Here is a 21527-nt window from a genome sequence, read left to right as displayed (position 1 = left end):
ATTTTATTTATTTATTTGACATAAAGAGAAAGATCACAAGTAGGTGGAGAGAGAGGGAAGCAGGCTCCCTCCTGGGGCTCGATCCCAGGACCCTGACCATGAGCTGAGCTGAAGGCAGAGGCTTAACCCTCTGAGCCACTCGGGTGCCCCAAGACTCTGACTTCTGGTCGCACTTTCAGTCAGGGCTTCCCTCTGACCTGAAAAATATGGGACCTTATGCAGGGCAACTGATCCTTCTGGGGCAACCCACCAAGGAGAGGGTCACGGGCGAATGGCAGTTGCAGTCCTTGCCGGGGTGTCTCCTGCAACAGGGAAAGCCGGACACATGGTTGGCAGCGTTGGAAAAAGAAGGGAGAGAACTCACCCCTCAGATGTGTGGAAATGTGTTTTGCCTATAGGTCAAGACAGCAGCTGGATCTGCCAGAACAAAGGCAAGAAGGGAAGCAAGGAAGCTGAGAGTCAGCCAGTCTCAAGAGAGGATCCCAACTGAGTCTCTAAGGGGTGCCCGTTCACCCTAGATGAGCTGTAGATGGAGTGGGAGGAGAGCGAAAGGGGTCCTTCACCCTCACAGGCACGGGCAGTCCAACCTGTTTGCCCTCAGACCTTCAGACCGCAACAGGGAGCCGTTTTGGTCAGAGACATCCAGTTGTCTGGGGAGTACTGGGGTTGGTTGCCAAAGGGTTGAAAAGAAAAAGGAGAGGGAGGGGGGATCCCTCACCCTTTCAGGCAAGGGTGGTCTGGCGTGTTCCCCGTGGGGCTTCAGATCCTCACCAAAGAGCAAGTTTGCTCAGAGGTTACGAGAGTCAGTTCCGTTGAGGGAAAGTCCCGAGAAGTTCCTGGAGAATCTGGAGAGAGTCCAGAGCTGACAGAGGGTCTCCAAACTGGCCACCAAATGTGGGGCATTCCAGCTGGGTGGGGGCTGGTGGCACAGGTGTGAGAGAATTCACCCAAGACAGAACAAAGGAGATAGAAGTTTGTTGAATACGGTGCAAGGGAGGAGTGGGTAGGACAGCAAAGGAGGGACTGTCTTCTGACAAGGTGGTGGTGGTGCACCAGTTATAGGGCAGAGGGAAGGATTGTGGGAACTTACCATCCTTTCTTAGTAATCTTGCTTGTGCTTGGTTGTAATGGTCAGTTAGGGCCTAATGGCTGTTTCAAGGTGGGTCACTTAATGAGCTTGTTTGGGTCAGCTCGGTGGTCGGTGGTCACTGTGAACCCTTTTGCCTTGCTCGGGTTTCCATTGCTCAAGCCTGTTGCCTAAAAGCAGCCTCTAGTGTTAATGCTTGGGCTACACGCTACAGCATGGAAGAAACCTGAAGACATTACGCTGAGTGAAATAAGCTATAGAAGGTCAAATACCGAGGTACCCAGAGTAGTCACATTCATAGAAACAAAGTAGAATGGTGGTGGTTTCCAGGGGTTTGGGGAAATTTCATGGCAACAGTGTTTCAGTCTGGAAAAACGAGAATGTTCTGGGGATAGAAGGTGGTGGTGGCAGCGGAGGCTAAGTGTATTTAATGCCCAGCAACTGTACACTTAAAAAAATGGTTAAAATGGTAAATACTAGGTCATTTAAGTTTTATTTAAAAATTTTTAAAAAGTTAATACTTGGGCACAACCTTATTAGAAAGATTAAAAAGCCCTCCACAAATTTCCAAAACACCCCTGAGGGGATGTTACTGGCCAAATTGTGAACAAACGTGCAGTATTGGTTTCAGATCAGGAAACTGATGTCCAAGATCTGAAAATCAGTAAGGGGTAGAGCTCATAATTCAGCTCCAAAGATTTTTTTCCCCCTGCTATGCCTGGACCTTCCAACTCTCAATCACAAAAGTTTTCTCTCTGCTGTGCCGGCATCCTTAATCTAGACCACTCAGGCTTTCCATTTTCTTATCTTATCTGTCCCTCTCTAGCAGTGTGGTCTTTTTCTTCCTGAAACTTTAAAACCACAAAACAGAACTGCACATACATATTTAAAATAATTTCTTAGGAAAGGGTAATAAAGAACAGAAAAGAAAAAGCTGGGGGTAGACAATCTCAGAAATATATGGAAATGACATTAGTGGTAGGAAAACTGATCTAGGCCCAATTCTAACTATTTTTCATCATCATTCAGATAAAAAAAATTTTTTTAACTTGATGTGATACTAGGGAGTTGGTTAGCAATTAGATAATTCTTAGAATTATAGAGAAGACTCATCACTGTATGCCTTTACAAAGCCGGGAGGAGTGGGTCATCTCCCCTTTTCTAAACACACGCAAACATGGAAACCCATGATAGCTCAGAAGAGCTTTCATCACAAACAGGAATCCACGCCTGCAGGGCTGCTGTGGCCGGGGTGTATTTTCAGAGTGCTCTTTGAAGTATTAGTCACGCAGGCGGGTTTTGGACTGGGGCTGAGCCCTCTGCAGCCATGTTACCAGAGGGCAGATGCTCTAACCCCTTCACAGGCAGACACTCTTGCTTTTGTTTTTGTTTTTAACAAGAAGGATGGGCAGAGGCAGAGGGAGAGAATCCCAAGTAGGCTCCACACCTAGAGATCCACAACCCCCGAGATCATGACCTGAACTGAAATCAAGAATCAGGCCTGACCCCCAGACAGACACTGTCTTAATTCTCAGTGCACTGTGTTCATCCAAATTAGCTGGGAACCAAGGGTCTAAGAGAGCACCGAGTCTGTGCCAGGAATGAGACGCCAAGAAGGAGACTGTTTTGAATCAAATTTAGGTTTAGGTGGAATTAATAAATGTAAATAAACTCAACAGATTAAATATCTTTCATTGCTCAGGAAGGACTAGCACAGTTTTTGATAATTCATGAGATATCTGGCATAGAAATTGTCAGGGTCACTAAACTTCAAGTTACTCCCAAACCCTAGCGATTTATTTTCTCTTTGAAGTTGAAGTCCATCTCTTAAAATTCAGGATTATTTGAACTGGCATCAAAATCCAAAACTGGATTTGACTGATCATTCCTTAGAACACTTTGCCAAATCTAGAGCCAATCTAGTGAATGCTATGTCAAGGATGGACTATTTATGTTTTTTGTTTTGCCTTTTTTTTTTTTTTAACTCTCCGGGAAATTATTGTTTTTAAAAAAAAAAAAAAAAGGCAGGGCACCTGGGTGGCTCAGTGGGTTAAGCCGCTGCCTTCAGCTCAGATCATGATCTCAGGGTCCTGGGATCCAGTCCCGCCCGCATTGGGCTCTCTGCTTGGCAGGGGGCCTGTTTCCCTTCCTCTCTGCCTGCCTCTCTGCCTACTTGTGATCTCTCTTTTTCAAGTAAATAAATAAAATCTTTAAAAAAAAAAAAAGGCAAAATAAGTGCTTTAAAGAAATTTTAGAATGAGAAGATGTTTTTAAAATCAGATCAGGGTTTTTTGAGCCATCAGCCATTTTTCTTCCTTCTGAACTCTTCTGTGTCTTGGTTTTTCTTTTGCTCCTTGGTGGCTGTTAAGTAACCGTCATTCAGAAACTCTTCCTCTATTTTCTCAGTCCTGACCTTAACGTATCTTAGCAGCGCCAACTGTGATTACTGATACCACAGAAGCCCATTGTGATGAAATGGAAAGACTGGCTGTTTCAGAAAACCAACGGAGCCCACTCCCTGTGCCTCGGGAAATCCTGTCAGGCCAAAGGTCTGCTCTTGACCTAGTCAGCTGCTGAGGAGGCGGTTGGTACCTGCTCCACAGGTGTGGTGCTGACAGAAACATCTTGTTAGTAAGAGACACTGGGATGCCTGAAGATGGCAATTCGTAAAAATGTTGGTAGGCAAAGAATTGTATGTTTGTGTGAATCGTACTTCAAGCAGATCTTAGCACTGTTTTATTCTCAAAGCACAGTTGATCAAATTTAACAAGCTAAAACATTGGAGGCTGACCAAGGAATATCTTTTAATAGCCATCAGTTGTATTTCAATATTATTTTGAGATAAAGGGCTTAATTTTGTGTTTCCAAGTCTGTGAGTTTAGTTTTTTTCCACCTTTGATCACCTCAGTGGGCTTGCTGGTGCACAGTCCACATGTGAAAAAAAAAAAAAAAACTTTCTAAGTGAATGCCCCTCTTGTTTTAATTTACTTCCTTTTCTTAGCAGAAACTGAGATAGAGAAAACACAGTTGCTTAAAAAAGACAGAGGAAGAAAAAAACCAGACCAAACCCTATTTCCTATTCAGATTTCTATTCATCTTACTGTGAAGTCAAAGGGTAGTGTAAAGTTTTGATTTGCAACAAATTCTAAGATTATCCATTAACTACTCTAGCAGGCTTTCTGCTCCCTTTCTAATTTTTAAAGGGGCCAGGCTCTTCTCTTTGAGTTTGTCTTTAAAGAAGTATATTTTCAGCAGACCGGTCTCTTAGAGGGATGGAATAGCTTTTCAAATGTTGGATGGAGGTTGCATGCAAGTGACAGGCACCAGGCAGAAGCCGCTCGTCTCTGGGGCGAAGAGAAAGTGGCTAGAAGCGCTTTGAACTCCGAATCCTTGTTGGAAAGTAGGGAGCTGCAAAAATCTTTGTTACAAAACCCCTGAAAATATTGTGCAGCGTTAATGCCGCATTTTTGGCCGTAGCACGTACCATAAGAGAGGCAGGTTTTTTCTAGGGACAGAATGAGTGCCTGTTGTCCAGTTTGCTGTCGTGGACATGAAGAAGAAGGGCGGAAGGTCAGGGAGTCAGAATCCTCCCAGGCAAGGACAGATAAGGCTGCGTTACCAGAATCTGCTTGTCTCTCAAAGGCCACAGTAACTGCAACAACCTCGGGTGGCAAATACTGTTGCTTTTTCTGGGGTGAGTTCTGCAGAGGCAGCCGAAGCTCTGGTAGCACCCTCACCAGCCATGCTCTGTTGGGGCGGTTTCTGTCTTGCTTTCCCAGCCTCCTGACATTACTGCCTTTTGGGTTTTTTTTTTTTTTTTTAGCACTCTGAACTTGACCCAGCAGCTGTTACCGCACACCCAGCATCAGAAATAGTCATCTTGAAGCGTCCCCTAGTTCCTCTTCTTTAACTGTTCCCCAAAGAAACACAGTCCAACAAAAGTTTGATCATCTTCTTTATGTAATAAGTTACATAATGTTAAATAGAAGACATTAAGCAAAGGTCACCCATCCCCATAAAAAGTTGGAGACAAGGACAGTTGAGGCTAAAGATCATTATGGCATTGGCCAAGTCACATACTTCCAGAAAACAGCAGTAGGTAATTATCAGACCTTTTTTTTTTTTTTTTAGATTTTATTTATTTACTTGACAGACAGAGATCATAAGCAGGCAGAGAGAGGAGGAAGCAGGCTCGCCACTGAGCAGAGAGACCAATGGGATCCTGACCTGAGTCGAAGGCAGAGGCTTAACCCACTGAGCCACCCAGGTGCCCCTAATTATTAGACCTTTTTGACCAATGACTTCCTTGCTTTGCTGGTATGTACCACCACTGGGTTTCGAGGGTTTCTGCAAATAAGGTGCTGTAGGGTTCCCTCCTATTGGGTATTCTTCTGTTGTGCAGCTATTTGTCAAGGAGACGCTTGAGTTTCTACCGCATTTATCAGCTTTATTGGAGCTGGTTTTATACTATGGCCACTCATTTAGTTTCCTTCATGGTTGACTAAAAACCAGAGGACTCCGCCTGGATTCTTCCTGGTAGAACACTAGGTCTGATGTCTCCCTGTGTCTGGCGCCTTGGCTCCTCCGCAGGGGAGACGTGGAGAGGGGAGAGAAGCCAACCCAGCAAGATGACTTTCTTGGGCTCCTTCCCCAGCCTCTCAAAAGGAATCTGCCTCTGGGCTCCAGTAAGGGGAAAGGGACCTGTCCCTTCAGCTGGCTGGTCAGAAACATGTCATCTGCAGATACAGGTTGAATCACCATTTACTTGAAGTGGGAATGGTTGGGAGGAAAGGAAAAGTGTGAACTGCTTTGTTTTTTTTTTTTTTCTTTCTTTCACCCATAGTGTAGAATGAACAGATATTTAGGGATATGAGTTCTTGGTTACTTCGGGTAACAAAACAGTAAATAGGGTTTCACACAGTCCAAAAATAGCTTTTATGGTTAACAAAAGTTCTTGCTCAAATGATGAAAAATGTTTCAGGAGCAGGGGGCATTCAAAGTGTCAGCGAGGTTTTAGTCATCTGTGAGAGAAGTAAACACATGTTTGGGGGAAGAAATAAAAGACTGACTCCTGCGTGGAAGGCACACAGAAGTTCAGATAAAGTCTGCTTGAAACAGCTGCTCTACAGAATGGTGTTCTTCCTTTTGCACTAGTGGCCTCCGTTTTAAGCCCTGTAATTAGATTAGGGGTGTCTGGTGGCTCAGTCAGTGGAGTGGTCCTGTTCATGATCTCATGGTCCCGCGATCAAGCCCTGCCTTGGGCTCTGCACTCAGCAGGGAGTCTGCTTGAGTGTGTCTCTCTCTCCCTCTCTTTCTCTCTAAAATAAATCTTTAAGAAAATGCTCATTTAAAAAAAGTGAGATTTAAGGCACGCCTGGTGGCTCAGTCAGTTGAGTCTCTGACTCTTGATTTGGGCTTAGGTCAAGATCTCAGAGTCGTGGGATCAAATTCCATGCTGTGCTCTACATGGAACCTGCTTAGGATTCTCTCTCTCTCTCTCTCTCGCTCTCTTGCTCTCTACCTCTTCCCCTCACCTGCTTGCCCCCTCCCTCAACAAAAAAAAGGTTAAAATAAGTTAGATCAAGTATGGAAACATCTGTCCAATATTTTCATGTTCTTATCCATGTAACTCGTTAGTAGACATAGCAATTTTGCCCAGTATTCATGCTTTCTGCTACAGTGCATGCCAGTCTCCAGAGGATGAGACATAGGTAGAGACTCATAAAATAGTCTGCGGCAATCATGGGAGGCCCAGGCTGTAAGGAGAAAACATCAGATCTTCTGGGTACTGGTACCTCAGTGAGGAAGGATCTCTCGGACCCAGAGATCCAGCATCCCTAGATTCCGTTCTCCGGGCCCTCAAATTCCCTCACTTACTGACCAGAGAAACTTTTTTAGCTTGCAGATTTTGGCTGCTGGTGGGGAGGAGGTATTAGAAGCTGAAGTACTTGTTTTATTTTAACAGCAACAACAGCAATACATCTCAATGAAATAACACCCCTTATAGTTGAGGAAGTAAGTTTCCACTTAAGCGTAGTTTGAATTTACCAAACTTACCGACTTTCAAAAGGCCCCAAATATTTCACCGTAGTATTTCATATAGGATTATAAAGTAGGACAAGGGGAGAAATAAAGCACTAATAAAAGATGATAGCACTTTGGCAGTCAGGTGTTCTTAGTTTTATCAAAAGAATGGCTAGTGAATTTAGTTTTCTTGAATACTGAAGAATGTCTTTTAAAAAGTTATAATAGATCCTGTGGGTACTTACTGAAGTAGAATAATACATTAAGTTTGGATTCAAATTCCAAAATAAAGCTGGTGAATACACATAATTATATCCCACCTGCCGTAAGTCAGGGTATTTATTTTCTTCAGAATGAGCTGGAATCCATCTTTCCACTTTGTCTAATTTCACTTCATGAGGGGTGATAAGGACCCAGAGAAATAAGCCAGTTAGAGATTACCTTTATCAACAGCTCTCTCCTCTGTGCAGCCACAAGTGGATTTCTTAGATCAGCACCATTCCATAGAAATGCAATGCAAGCTGCGTATGTAATTTATAATTTTCTAGTTTCCAAATCTTAAACAATTATATGAAGGTAGTAACTAATACAGGCAAAATATTTCAGCTTGGAGTCAGTTTTTAAATTATTGAGGTATTTTACGTGCTTTGTTTTCAGTAAGTCTTCCAAATTGGTCGTGTGGTTTTGTACTTACTAGCTCCATTTTCGGGGCTCAGTAGTCCCCACATGGCTAGTAGCTACCAAATCGGGCAGCACAGTGTTAGCGTGCCAGGAGCTGGAGGTGAGGCTGTGGCAGCAAAGCAGGAAGGCTTTCATCTGTCCAACCAGGAGTCGGAGCTTTACCCTGAAGACTGTGGGAGCCAGCAAAGGATCTTAGGCTGAGAAGTATTTTAATTTTGAACTTCATCTGGTGGTCTTAGAGAAGAGACTGCGATTCAGGAGTGGATCCGCAAGCCAGAAGCATGCTCGAAGGCTGTTGTCTAAGTGAGGAGTGATAGGAACCTAAACTGTGGCACCCCTCTCTCGGGTCCCCTCCTTCTCAGGAGCTTTGTACTATCACTTGACCATTCTTCAATTAAAAACAAACAAACAAACAAAAAGGAACCTAAACTAAAGTGTGTCTGAGAAGGGTAGGAGGTAAAATCATCAGAGTTTAGGGGTGACTCCTGGATCTTAGGGGATGGAGAGGGAGTAATCTAGGATGGTTACTCAGTTTCTCCCTGTGGTTATGGGGACAACAGTAGTAGTGTTGCCAGAAACGGAGGGAGGCCAGGTTGAGAAGGGGAAAGGCGTTCAGAATGGGGCTTGCTGACTTTGTGGTGTCTTTGGAACAGGCAGGTGGATAGGTCTAGTTTGACATATAAGAGTTTACACAAGAGAATATGTAGCTTTAGAAGCTAGAAAGGCTGGGTAGGAACTTTCAGTACTTAAGGTGCCAATGAAAACATTAGGCAGTAACAAGAAGTGGATGCAAGACAGGTGATCAAGGACAGCTTTATAGAAAAGGTGGGGTTTGAGCAGAGTCTTAAAGAATGGGTGGGATTCAGAAAGGCAAAGATGACACAAGAGGTAGCAGAAATATAGAGAGGTAAGAAAAAATATGAGACGCATTTAAGCGACGCTGAATAAACCTATCTGCTGGGCACATGGGTTTCGGGCTAAAATCAAAGCCAGCCTAACAGCCTAATGCAGTTTGCAGACATGTTCTGTTTGGCTTGCATGGGGTTGGAGCTTGCTGGATTCCAAATTTAAGGTAGGTGCCAACATTTCAACAAAAAATTTCTGGCTTTCTTTTAAAATAAAAGGGGGCTGGGAGATAGACTTGGCAACGTGGTGGTCCTGTATAGAAATAATGAACTCCCTCTCTCCGACAAGCGTGTTTTACTCCTTAATGCTACTTGCCCGAGACCTGTCGACATCTGCATTTTCTGCTTTTCAGTAGAGGGTCAGTAGATAATAAGGGCACAAAGATCGACTGCTGAGAGGTTATGAGGGGCCTTTAATCCCGAAGTAAAGAATACAAATGTGGACAGTGGGCAAGTGATGCGTGAGGGATTGATGAGGTGAAAGGGTTGTTCTGGACCAATGTGAAAATGCAGAAGTTGGGGATGGGAGTTGCCCGTTTTGAAAAGGAGCAGGCAGATGCACTGGTGTTGGTCTATCCAAGTGGTCATAAAAATACAAAATGGAAGTCTCTTAAGGGGATGGCATTCATTCATCCCTGAAGGCATCTGGGACCACCTGGAAACACTGGGCCGTTGAACTTGCTGGGGTAATTTGCTTTGCAGGCTTCTGGAATTCAGGCCAAAGTTTGGTGTAGGGAACAGTAAGTCTGATTGTTTCAAACAATTGTTTGGATTTGTGAAAACATCTCTGTGGTTTCAGAGAAAGCAGTAGGAGGACAGACGTGCTTTTTCTCCTGTGAGCACAGATGCTCATTGAGAGAACGGATGTGCTAAGAGAGGGTGACACTTTGGGGCTGTGGAGCAGAGCTTATGCTGGTGGGTGCTGAGTTGCGTGTTTTGTCACCCAAGATAGCACCTGCCTGGTCACACTGCCTTTTAAAACATTGTCAGGGCATCTGGGTGGCTCGGGCTTCCTCTTCACTCCCTCTGCTTTGCTCTCTCTCTGTCAAACAAATAAATACATCTTTAAAAAAAAAAAAAAACCCAACACATTGTCAGGTGGCCATTTCATAGTCACTGTTCTAGGCACACTGTCAATTAAGGGAAAGGGTCCTTTAAAAAAAAACCCTAAAATTAATATATTTTTAAAAAGATTTTATTTATTTGAGAGAGAGAGACAGAGACAGGGAGCCCGCTGTGGGGCTCGATCCCAGGACCTTGGGATCATGACCTGAGCCAAAGGCAGACGCTTGACCCACTGAGCCACCCAGGAGCCCCTAAAATTAATATTTTATCATTATTAAATGTGTCAGGCACTATTCTAAGTTCTTTACACAGATACTTTATTTTAATCCTCAAAACCACCCTCCTGAGGTTTGTTGCTATCTCCATATTATAGACAAGATAATTGAGAACCTGGAGGTTAAAAACTTATTCAGGGTCACTAGGCTGATAAGGCATGGACCCTAGACTTGAACCCAAGCAGTCTTTCTAAGAGGGTTTTCTCCTAACCGCTGTGTTCAACTGCTTCTGTGTCTCTGTCTGTCCTGATGCTACACAGCCGGGCAGATTCACAGCCAGGGACCCTTACACTTTTATCCTGGAAGCTCCAGGACAGCTTATTTCAGGGGTGGCCGTTTAGTTCAGGTTCTCCAAGAAGATGTGAAACTGCCTTAAACTGCCTTTAAGGAGAGCAGATGATGGCGTTCTTAGGTGAGCCTAACAGAGCAAGGTTGTCCGACATGTTCAAAGTGCTAACTTGGAAAATGCGTATTGGGGACCGCCCGGGTGGCTCAGTGGGTTAAGGTCTCTGCCTTCGGCTCAGGTCATCATCCCAGGGTCCTGGGATCCAGCCCCGCATTGGGCTGTCTGCTCGGCAGGGCGCCTGCTTCCTCCTCTCTCTCTCTGCCTGCCTCTCTGCCTACTTGTGATCTCCGTCTGTCAAATAAATAAATAAAATCTTTAAAAAAAAAAAAAGGAATGCATGTTGGAACCCATTTTTGAATAAAGACCTCTCATGAGGATTCTTGTTTCTTTTATGCAAGCTAAATCACATTAGCCTTGTCTTCATATGTTCTGATGAAAAACTAGCACAGAAGAAATTTTATGAATATTTGGATTTGGAAGGGGGTGAGAGTCTATAACATTGTGGAGACACAAAGGCATTTTGTGTCAAAACTTGCCAATTTTTCCTACCATATTTAGTGTCGCTTTTTTCTCTTTGGCCCACAGATGAAATATGTGAACGAGAGATTTCAAGATGGAAAAAACAAAGAGGTGGTTCTTATGTGCATTGGCATCACTTCAGGAGTTGGACGGCTGCTCTTTGGCCGGATTGCAGATTATGTGCCCGGTGTGAAGAAGGTGTATCTTCAGGTACTTTTTTAAGCTGCTTTGCCCCTGGCAAAATTATCTTTTATCTCTTCATGTCTTGTTATACGTATTTATTTACTTAAATTCTTCTGTAAAAATGACAACTATTTTCTGGAACCTAACTTCCTTTTTTTTTTAAGATTTTATTTATTTATTTGACAGAGATCACAAGTAGGCAAGAGAGGTAGGCAGAGGGGTGGGGGAGGCAGGCTCCCTGCTGAGCAAAGAGCCCGATGTGGGGCTCCATCCCAGGACCCTGAGATCATGACCTGAGGTGAAGTCAGAGGCTTTAACCCACTGAGCCACTGAGGCGCCCTCTGGAACCTAACTTCTACCAGTAGTTTTTCAGAGGGCAAAATCGCTAATGAGTTTCGGGTTTTCAACATGGGACACTGAAGATCAAACAACAATCTTATTTGTTTTGTCACGGAACTCTACCAAATCCAAATGGTTTTTGCCCATTACTTTTTCTAAGAAGAATGTTTTATTTTTGGCACTGTTCTCATAGTCATGTGCCTTTTGCAATATCTTGTGAAATTCGGGGGTGTGTGTTTCTTTTGAACTTCTTTATTGCACATTGCCTCCTGGGCGTCGAGGGGTGTGCACGAAACTAATGCTAATTCCAAGACCATACTGACACTCATTTGACAAGTGCTTAAATGACTCCTCCATGCTGGACACTGTGCTAAATGCTGCAGGGGAAGCATGAAACAGGACCTGGGCCCTCAGTTAGTAGCTGATGGTCTCATGGGGAGACAGATAAAACAGTGTTACGGTGCAGTAGAATAATGACTGTTCTAGAAGGTGCCGTAGAAACATGGGCACCAGACATCTGAGTCGCTAGCGAGGGTTCCTGGCTGGTGGGGTGTTCCGATGTGAGTGGCAGTCAGATAGATAAAGCAGAGAAGTGTGTTCCAAGCAGACAAAACCCCGTGGGCAGACAGGTGGAGGTGTGACATGGTCTATTATGTCTGGGAAGCTGAGTGAAAGGGGATAAAGTAGACGGGCTGGAGGGAGACGCAGGAGGCAGGTGCGGAAGAGCATGACCACTGTCCTGACGTCTACCAGGAGCCATGAGAGGGTTTTTTTTTTTTTTTTTTTTTTTTAAGATTTTGGGGCGCCTGGGTGGCTCAGTGGATTAAGCCGCTGCCTTCAGCTCAGGTCATGATCTCAGGGTCCTGGGATCGAGTCCCGCATCGGGCTCTCTGCTTAGCAGGTGGGGCCTGCTTCCCTTCCCCTCTCTCCGCCTGCCTCTCTGCCTACTTGTGATCTGTCTCTGTCAAATAAATAAATAAAATCTTTTTAAAAAAAAAATAAGATTTTATTTATTTGACAGGCAGAGATCACAAGTAGGCAGAGAGAGAGGAGGAAGCAGGCTCCCTGCCGAGCAGAGAGCCCGATGCGGGGCTCTGGGATCATGACCTGAGCCAAAGGCAGAGGCTTTAACCCACTGAGCCACCCTGGTGCCCCCAATGAGAGGGTTTTAACCAAGGAAGCGACATGGCACGAGTTGTATTTTATTAAGCTTAATCCAGCGAAGAGTGGAATTAGTGGAGGCGGGGCAGGGGTTCTGACAGCCCCGGAAGGCTGCGGGTCGTATAGCTGCCTTTCTGTGACGTGGCCCGAATAGGCAGGCCACAGAGACAGAAAGCAGATTCGTGGTTGCTGGGGCAGGAGGAGGCGGCACTGGGGAGTAACTGCTACAGGGTATGGGGACTCTTCCTGGGGTGATAGAAGTACTCTAAAATTAGGCAGTAGTGATGGTGGTACAACTTTGTTAACTAAAACCCACACAGTATTGACTTTAAAGGGGTGAATTTTATGGTAGGTGAATTTATTATCTCAATAAGGCTGTTTAAAAAACAGAGGGACTGGCTGGAGACTATTGAAGTCGTCGAGGCAGGAGGAGCCAAGGCAGAAGCATTGCAATGAAGCGGTTTGAAGCCGGGACCCTGGGGGGTGATGGGGCCCCCTCCGCGGGGTGTGAGGTTTGTGGTTCTAGTCACAGACTGGATGCTTGTGCTGCTTCATTAAGGTCAATGACTCAGTAATAGAGTAAGATGCTGAGTTCATTTTTGCCATTTTAAATTTGTGCTGCTTATGGGAAGGTTGGGTTTGGAGCTCCTGAGAGAGTCAAGAGACCTGTGGGACTTTCGGCATTTGCGGGCTGTATGCGGGGGTGGAGGTCCCGGTGTGCAGCGGGGAATGAAAGGAGTGGCCAGTGGTGGGAAGGAAGCAGGGCGCAGAGTGTTTTCAGAGGCAGGAGTGCTCGGCAGTGTCAGCAGCTAGTGAGACGGCAAGCACGTCAGAGACTGAAAGGGTTTTGGCACCTGCGTGGCTCAGGTGGTTAGGCAACAGCCTTCGGCTCGGGTCATGATCCCAGAGTCCCGGAATCGAGTCCCGCATGGGACTCCCAGCCCCATGGGGAGTCGGCTTCTCCCTCTGACTTCCCCCTCTCTCATGCTCTCTCAAATAAATAAATAAAATTAAAAAAAAAAAAGACTAAAAGGTTTTCATTGGATTTAGCAACAGAGTTTCAGCATAGTGGCAGGTGCTAACGAATGATCATAGTCACTGAATGAATGGCCACATAGACTACTGTGCTCAGAAGCTTGGCTGTGAAGGGAAGGTGAAGGGGAGTCTGGGGTGGGGGCGGTTTGGGGGTAGGGAACCCAGCATGTCTCCTCACCGTATCGATGGGCGGCAGTATTTGAACCGGGCCTTAAGTAGGATTTGGATGCAGGAAAATGATTGGAAAAAGCATTTATTACAGATAAAATAACTTTCATTAAGTGATTTGAAATAACATTTATTATTATTTATTTATTATTATTTATTATTTCCATGTGGCAGACATGAGCTCAGGGCCCCACGTGCAGTCTCTGGTACTCCTAACCCCAGCCCTTTGAGGACGGTATTGGAGGTGTGAACCCTGAGGAGCAGGGAGGCGGCCTTGCTGTGGGTGGCTGTGTGTGGATCCCCTCTGCTCTGCAGAAAGGAGTCTGGTCATGTGGTGGAAGGAAGCGTCCATAGCTGGTAGAGTGCTCCTTTTGAAAGCGTTTACTGTGCTATGATCAGTCTACTTTCATTAGGACCTTCTCTGCGGACCTGCTTGTAGAACAGTTGGTCTTGTTCTCAATGGTCAAGGGAACCCTCTAATGGACACTTGCTGCATTACGGACTCTCCGCTGCTTTCATTCTTTCCAACGATTGTGTCTACTGTGCTCCATCCAGCCTAGACCCGGGCAGGGTGATACACACAAGACACGCATGGCCCCTGAGTTCCTCGAGCAATACTGGGGGCAGGAAAAAGGAAGAGCTCAAGAAGATAGGGAGTGACATGGCAAGAGTTTGGGAAACTAGGAAGGGCCACATTGTATAGGACCTTAAAAGCCAAATGAAGAGATTTTACTTTAAGTGTAGTGAGTCTTTACTGGAGAATGACGTGGTTTGATTTCACATTTGTTAAAAAGATGTATTTATTTGAGTGAGGGAGAAGGAGAGGGGAAGAATCTCAAGCAGACACCCCACTGAGCATGGAGCCCGACACAAGGCTCGATTTCACGACCCTGAGATCATGACCTGAGCTGAAATCAAGAGTCACGTGCCCCTGATTTCACACTTTATTTTTTATTTTTTAAGGATTTTCTTTCTGTATTTGAGAGAGAGAGCATGAGCCAGGAGAGGGACAGAGAGAGAAGCAGGCTCCCAGCTAAGCAGGGAGCCCGACATAGGACTCGATCCCAGGACCCTGGGATCATGATCTGAGGGGAAGGCAGACGCTCAACTGACTGAGCCACCCAGGCACCCCCTGATTTTACATTTTAAAGTCACTGCGGTTGTATGTGGAGGAGAGATTCCTGAGATGGAAGCAGTAATCCATTCTCCACAGTAGTGTCTGCTGAGTCACAGGTGAGCGGACTGCATTTCCGAGAGGCCTGTGAAGGAGAAGGAGGGCCTTCAGTGTGTGCTGTGGCTCCTGGCCTCGCTCCTTTACATCACTCCCCTCCTCTGTCTCTCCTTTTCCTCCGCTTCCCTGCCCAACTCCCAACCATTCAGTTTGGTTTTTGATTCTTGGCTGTTCTTTGCCGCAACCGACTCCAGCTCTGCCTGTTTGCTTTTCGCCCTTTCTTTCCCTCGCTGGCTGGCGGCCTCTTGGCCTGGCCCGTGAGATCTGGAAGGCTCCCACTGCTCACCTTCCTTACCTTCTCGTCATGGGTGGGGCAGACATACCCGCTCCCGGCTTCTGTCCGTTACGGCCCAGCCGCACCGGCTGTGACACTTCTCTCCCCTCCCCGTCTCCTAGCAGCTGGGCACGGAACACACTTCACAACCTCCCACGTGGTCGGATTTCTGGTCACGATCATCTTGGGTCTGGGAGGCTGCAGAGCAGAAAAGCACAGGCTCTGGAGGGAGACACGAGTTTACCCCAGTTCTTGTCACCAGCTGTCTCCAGAAGCGGCCGAGGGCTGCGGTAAGGAGTCACGGTGACAACCATGTAAAGTATCTCCCCAGAGCAGGTGATTAATAAACCCTTCCTTTGATTACGTTTTAATATTCTATCAAATACTGAAGCAGATCCTGATTTGGAACAGGTCTCAAGAAAGGAGACCTTGGTTATCCTGAACTAGAGATCTTTGCTTATAATTTTTTTAAAGTTATCTGTACATCCGACGTGGGGCTCGAACTCACAACCCTGGGTCGCATGCACCACCAAGTGAGCCAGGCGCCCCGGTGACCTCTGCTTATAGACAGACTCCTCACCTCCTGGTTCGGCAGTCTCACACCTCCGCTTCAGAGTTCTGAATGTAAACTCCGTCAGGGTTCTGGTTTCGTGTTTTCAGCTTAACCACTTTAAATGCCGAGCAAAGAGATGACTGAATTGCATCATATGGAATATTAACGGTTAAAGGCTTTCTGCTCAGGGCTCCTAGCTGGAAACGTCTGGAAACTTTATATTGAATAAATTCGTAGGAGCAACACTTGACTCTAACTGGGGCCAGTTGTGTGTGTCTGCCTCTGAAAATGCCTCCTGCTTATTCAGGTGCAGCTCATTTTTCTTCTGGAACTATACTTAGATTCCTGAGCAAAACTTAAACTGACATTTCTCCAAGAATGTTCTTTTAGTGATAGAAATAGGGAAAGATAATAGGAAAAAAAAAAAAAGGGAAAGAAAGACCCACCCCAATTTTTTTATTAAGTATGTAAACAAACTCAAGCAAGGTGTTCTGTAATAGAACCTATAATACTGTGACAGAAGATATTTCCTTGGGTGATTTTAAGAAAACAAAAGCAAGAAAGACATCTCAACAGTCAATGCCTTATTAAATGTCAGTGCCAGAGGCTAGCAGAGAATTAGGGGCCTCTGAATACTTCATTTAGGGGCGCTTGAGAGACTCCATTAAGCCATCTGCCTTCGGCTCAGGTCATCATCATACCAGGAGTCCTGGGATTAAGCCCCGCACCTGGCTCCCTGCTCCTCGGAAAGCCTGCTTCTCCCTCCCACTCCTCCTGCTTGTGTTCCCTCTCTCTCTGTGTCTCTCTGTCAAATAAATGAAATCTTTAAAAAAAAAAAAAACTCATTTAAATCTAACCAGAGCTGCTGTGCTGGAGGAGGGGAAAGAAGTTTGTAGTAATACTAAATCTATTTATCTTTCAAACTGGAGCCCAGTATTTACAAATCAATATTTGATGTATGGATCGGTATTTATTTGGGGAAATGATAAAATATAGAAACTCCCCTTTGAACAGTTCACGAGCTATTTTCTGAGAGATGATAGAGGATAAATGTGTAAATGCCAATGAACTCAATTCTTAACAAAAAACCAAGAAACTTTACTTTTAAATAACAATTTCTATTTATTAAAACTTAACAATTTTGAGTAACAATAGTTATTGTCAAGTAATTGAAAAAGGGAGAATAATATAGTTAATATAGTTTGAACTGAGAACTCCTAGTCGGGTAAAGGATTAAGAAATTGTTAAGTTCAAATACATAGTAATATATACATAAATTTGAAACTTTTTTTTTTTTTTTTAAAAGAGGTGGGGAGGGGCAGAGGGAGAAGGAAAAAGAGAACCTTAAGCAGACTTCAAGCCCAGTGCAGAGCCCAACACAGGGCTGGATCTCATGACCCTGAGATCATAACTTGAGCCAAAATCAAGAGTCAGATGCTTAACTGACTGAGCCGCCTAGAGACTCCTACTAAATTTGAAACTTTTTTTTTTTTTAGTTTTATTTATTTATTTATTTGACAGAAAGATCACAAGTAGGCAGAGAGGCAGGCAGAGAGAGAGAGAGAGAAACAGGCTTCCCGCTGAGCAAAGAGCCCAATATGGGGCTTGATCCCTGGATCCTGAGATTATGACCTGAGCCGAAGGTCAGTGGCTTTAACCACTGAGCCACCCAGGCACTCCTAAACTTGAAACTCTTAAGTGAATTATTTTTTACAAAACCAACCAAAGAACAAAAATTAGAAGGGTCCAAAAATGTATAGAAAAATCAGGATAACCACCAGAAGTAAAGGGTCTTAAATTTGGGAAAAACATTCATATATTGAGCACAATTGATTTGGTGTGCTTAGACTTTCAGTAGTTCACTCTGGCTCTCTTACCTTGGGAGAGATTTTTACTGAACAAAATAGTAAAAGAACAGGAAGTATATTCAAAGAAAAAAATATTCTTGAAAGCAAACCTAGGGCTCAATTGATTAAGTGCCTGCTTTTGGCTCGGGTTGTGGTCCCAGGGTCCTGGGATCCAGTCCCACATCGGGCTTATCGGGGAGTCGGCTTCTCTCTCTGCTTGCTGCTCCCTCTGCTTGTGTTCTTTCTCTGACAAATGAATAAATAAAATCTTTATTAAAAAAAAGAAGAAGAAGAAAGCAAACCTCGTATAGTTACAGTGGCATGGTTGGGAATGTTTCGTTGGTGGCTTGACCAATTAAATTCATTGAATGCGGCCCCATAGTGTCCAGAAATTTTATTCTAGATTCTCTGGAGTTTGTGATAATGGATAAGTCATGACTTTCCATATTTATCTCCTTTTATGTTTGTAGGCAGAATTAAAAAATAAATATATATAATTAAGACTATTAAAGTATGGTTAGGTTATCAATGATAATACTCCTGAAATCTTTATGTACATGTGAATTTCAAACTGAAAGGTCCCCCAATAATGAGTCTGTGATTAAAGGAGCGAGACTGATACAAAGTGAAGGTCAAGCAAAGCTTTATTTCACACCAAGTATCAAGAATCAAACTGAACATTCGGGGCCACGCCTCTTACAGAGAGGGCAACCTCCCCCCTGCCACCCCGCCTTACCGACTAACTTTTTTAAAGGGCAAGGGCCATGTGGTTGGGCCTGGCCACACACAGGTGGCCAATGAGATTGTAACACAAAGGGAAAGCTGCACAGTCATGCTAGGTCACACACGGGTGGCCAATTGAATTACAATTCACCCTAGTAGATATTTGAACTAGCCTACCACCTTGGTCAGAATTGGTGCCCAAAAGGCGGGGCCCCTACTCCTTGGTAGCTAAGGAAACAGGATGTGCCCCGACTGATCGGATGTCTCCACCTGGCCTGACCCACCCTTTTATTTGGGCTTTGTTACCTGGGACTGGTTCCCTGGGCTTGCTTTTAAGTAAGTTCCGGGGTAGGGGGGCAGGGCCAGTTTAAGTTTTACTGAATAAACAACAAAATCACTGTTTAACCCAAGATGGAATCCCTCTGGCTAAATAGGCCCCTTACAAAACTTTCTACATTTTATTTTTAGATCTTTTACTGTAGATGGGAAATATTGGGAGGCCTTTTTTTTTTTTTTACTGGTTCAGGGTCACAGAGAGCTGGAACCGGGTCTTTTTCCTCTGAACCTTAGTTCTTTCCAACCTACCAGGCTGCAAGCCCACTAATCACCCATGCAAAGAAATTATGCATGTGTTTTCATTGAATTGGGTTGGAGGAAGTGTTCAAGTAGAAAATAAAAAGGAACACCTGGGTGGCTCCTCCAGTTAAGTTTCTGCTTTCCGCTCCTGTCCTGAGCACCCGGCGGGCTCCCTGCTCAGTGAGGAGCCTGCTTCTCCCTTTTCTTCTCCTTCTGCCCCTCCCACACCCTTGCTTCCTCTCTCTCACAAATGAGTAAATAAAATCTTTTTTTTTTAAGATTTTATTTATTTAGTTGACAAACAGAGATCACAAGTAGGCAGAGAGGCAGGCAGAAAGAGAGGAGGAAGCAGACTCCCTGCTGAGCAGAGAGCCGGATGTGGGACTCGATTCCAGGTTATGTGGGATCATAACCTGAGCCGAAGGCAGAGGCTTTAACCCACTGAGCCACCCAGGTGCCTGAGTAAATAAAATCTTTAACAAAGAAAGAGGAGGGGGGAAATACCCAGGAGAATGGGAGATGGTGTTCTTTGGAAAAAGTGAAGTGCCAGACTTAATTTTCAAATAACTAACTCAGAGTCTTAAACTATTATACCATAAAGTCCTGTTTTAATAGTGAAGAATAAAAATACACTGAGCTGTATGGTATGATGGTACCAAAAAGAGACCTAACCTGGAGTCTGCCACTTGCTTCAAGAGCATGTTTCTTACCGTGGGGTCCGCGGACCACTTGCATGAGGATCCGCTGGAGAACTCGGTACAGCTGCCGCGCCTCCTCCCGCGTCCGCCGCCTCCTGCGTCCGTCCACTCGCTGGGCCCCGCAGGCAATCAGGCCGCGGAGGAGCTTGTGCGCGGCTGCCCTGAGCTGAGTGACCGAGCTTGGTGGGCCGGAGGTGGGAAAAGCAGAATAGAAGATGGTGACCCAGATGGCTGCTTTATATGGTCTCTCCCTTCCTCCCAGCCCCCTGGTCGTGGAGGTACCCCCCAGGAAGAGTTCCGCCTGCTCAGACCAGGGGTTCCCGGGTGGGCATATGTAGACACGTTACTAAAAGTCTCCCAGCATCACTCTGCATGTAAAATGGGCATCACCTTAGTACCCACTTCATGAAGTTGTTAGGAGATCACTAGCTAACATGTTTGGAACAATGCCTGACTTTTTTTTTTTTAGATTTTATTTATTTATTTGACAGAGGCAGGCAGAGAGAGAGGAGGAAGTAGGCTCCCCACTGAGCAGGAAGCCTGATTCGGGGCTCAGTCCCAGGACCCTGAGATTATGTCCTGAGCCAAAGGCAGAGGCTTTAACCCACTGAGCCACCCAGGCACAGTGCTTGGCATTTAATAAACACTAAGTAAATGATCTCGCTATCCTATGCATATTTCTAAAAAGGCTGATGCTTTTTGAAACATTTCTTCTGCTGACTGGTGAACTGTCTAGTTTCATTTAGTTCTTTGCTTAAAAAAGTTACTGAATTGCCTGCTCCCTTTTGTGTACCCATCATACTTGGAATATGCAACTGTGGAATATCTAGAACACTCGATGTGCAGTCGTTTTCCATGTTCATCCCCCCACAACCCAAGGGTAAGGAACCAGGGTTTATTCACGTGGCACCGTATACAGCACAGAGCACAGAAGTTACCCAATGGCAGGCAAAATCAAGTGTTTGGTTCTGTTAACTCCTCTACCATTAAATGAAAGTGTTCCATGGCTCAGAATATTTCTCAGCCTTAAGTCTGTGCTTAAATAGGGTATATCTGTGCTGTATCACCAGAAGACAGTGTTTGAAAATATCATTAAATAATCACATTGAGTTACATTATCAAATAAAATTGGATTACATAATTTAGCTCTTAGGATGTTCTAGTAGAATATGTTTATATTTTCATTTGCATATTATACATATTTCCTATGATAGTCAAAACTTAATGGAATTTGAATAATTGAAATTCAGTACATAGTTATGTAATATATAACAAATCATAGATACTTATTTTAATCTCACTTGGTCTGAATATTTGGAATATGTCTGGAATATTGGCAGGCAATGTATTCTAAATTATTCTAAATTATTTAAATGTCTAAACCTTACATCATTCTAGTCCCCAAGCTAGAAGCTGTGTGATGTGAAGTACTAAAGCTTGCTGGCATATTTTCCTTTTGTAGAGGACTAATGCTAATAGGGTATATACAACTTCAAAATCAGATGTTTGATGAATGAATTTGAGCTGATTCTTAAAGAAAAATATTTATTGAGTATCAACCAGGTATAAGATTCTTTTTTTTTTTTAAGATTTATTTATTTATTTATTTGACAGACAGAGATCACAAGTAGGCAGAGAGGTAGGCAGAGAGGGAGGGGGAAGCAGGCTCCCTGCTGAGCAGAGGTCCCCCCCCCCCCATGCAGGGCTTGATCCCAGGACCACTGGGATCATGACTTGAGATGAAAGCAGAGACTTTAACCCACTGAGTCACCCAGGTGCCCCATCAACCAGGTGTAAGATTCTTAAACCTTAGATTATCTACTCCAAATATGACTTT

General features: G+C 44.6%; 1 protein-coding gene and 1 long non-coding RNA gene across 2 annotated transcripts in view; one reads left to right on the top strand and one right to left on the bottom strand.

Annotated features, from left to right (window-relative positions):
- The window catches only part of SLC16A10 (solute carrier family 16 member 10), a 121461-nt gene that overhangs the window by 94238 nt on the left and 5696 nt on the right, over nucleotides 1-21527 (top strand). Inside the window, exon 4 of the mRNA XM_004753594.3 lies at nucleotides 10969-11112. Coding sequence (XP_004753651.2) covers nucleotides 10969-11112 — 144 coding nt within the window. The remainder of the gene's footprint in view (nucleotides 1-10968; nucleotides 11113-21527) is intronic.
- Nucleotides 14884-21527, bottom strand: part of LOC123392122 — a 32901-nt gene continuing 26257 nt past the window's right edge. The window contains exons 2-3 of the long non-coding RNA XR_006606813.1: nucleotides 15315-15491; nucleotides 14884-15047 (exon numbers count right to left, since the gene is read on the bottom strand). This is a non-coding gene — a long non-coding RNA (uncharacterized LOC123392122). The remainder of the gene's footprint in view (nucleotides 15048-15314; nucleotides 15492-21527) is intronic.

The sequence above is a fragment of the Mustela putorius genome, unplaced genomic scaffold (assembly GCF_011764305.1).
Source record: "Mustela putorius furo isolate JIRA1106 unplaced genomic scaffold, ASM1176430v1.1 tig00000450_pilon_pilon_pilon, whole genome shotgun sequence".
NCBI classification, from domain to species: domain Eukaryota; kingdom Metazoa; phylum Chordata; class Mammalia; order Carnivora; family Mustelidae; genus Mustela; species Mustela putorius.
The sequence above is the reverse complement of the archived record's forward strand: the minus strand, read 5'-3'. Positions and strand labels throughout refer to the sequence as shown.